At 71.4% G+C, this 213-nt stretch overlaps 1 protein-coding gene across 1 annotated transcript in view; it reads left to right on the top strand.

Moving 5' to 3' along the window:
• Positions 1-72: 72 nt before the first annotated feature.
• Positions 73-213, top strand: part of LOC104622416 (chromosome unknown open reading frame, human C21orf2) — a gene marked incomplete at its 5' end in the record, with an annotated part of 5135 nt that continues 4994 nt past the window's right edge. Inside the window, one exon of the mRNA XM_010289183.1 lies at positions 73-91. Within this exon, the coding sequence (XP_010287485.1) occupies positions 73-91 (19 nt within the window). The remainder of the gene's footprint in view (positions 92-213) is intronic.

The following is a 213-nucleotide window of genomic DNA, read 5'->3' on the forward strand; positions in this document are numbered from 1 at the left end:
CGGGCCCTGCCGTGTCCCGGCCTGTGCCCCAGGGCTGCCGGTGCTGCCAGTCACCCTGCTCTCCTCCCGCAGGGGCAGCCACCTGACGGATGTAAGTACGGCGCAGCCCGCTCCCATCCTGCTAGGACAAGCCAGTGCGGAGGAGCCCCACGGCTCTCGGCTGCCACCCACGAGCCCCAGCCTGCACCCCACAGCGCTGCCGGAGAGAAGCAT

Source organism: Phaethon lepturus, unplaced genomic scaffold (genome assembly GCF_000687285.1).
Source record: "Phaethon lepturus isolate BGI_N335 unplaced genomic scaffold, ASM68728v1 scaffold23976, whole genome shotgun sequence".
In the NCBI taxonomy this organism is placed as follows: Eukaryota; Metazoa; Chordata; class Aves; order Phaethontiformes; family Phaethontidae; genus Phaethon; species Phaethon lepturus.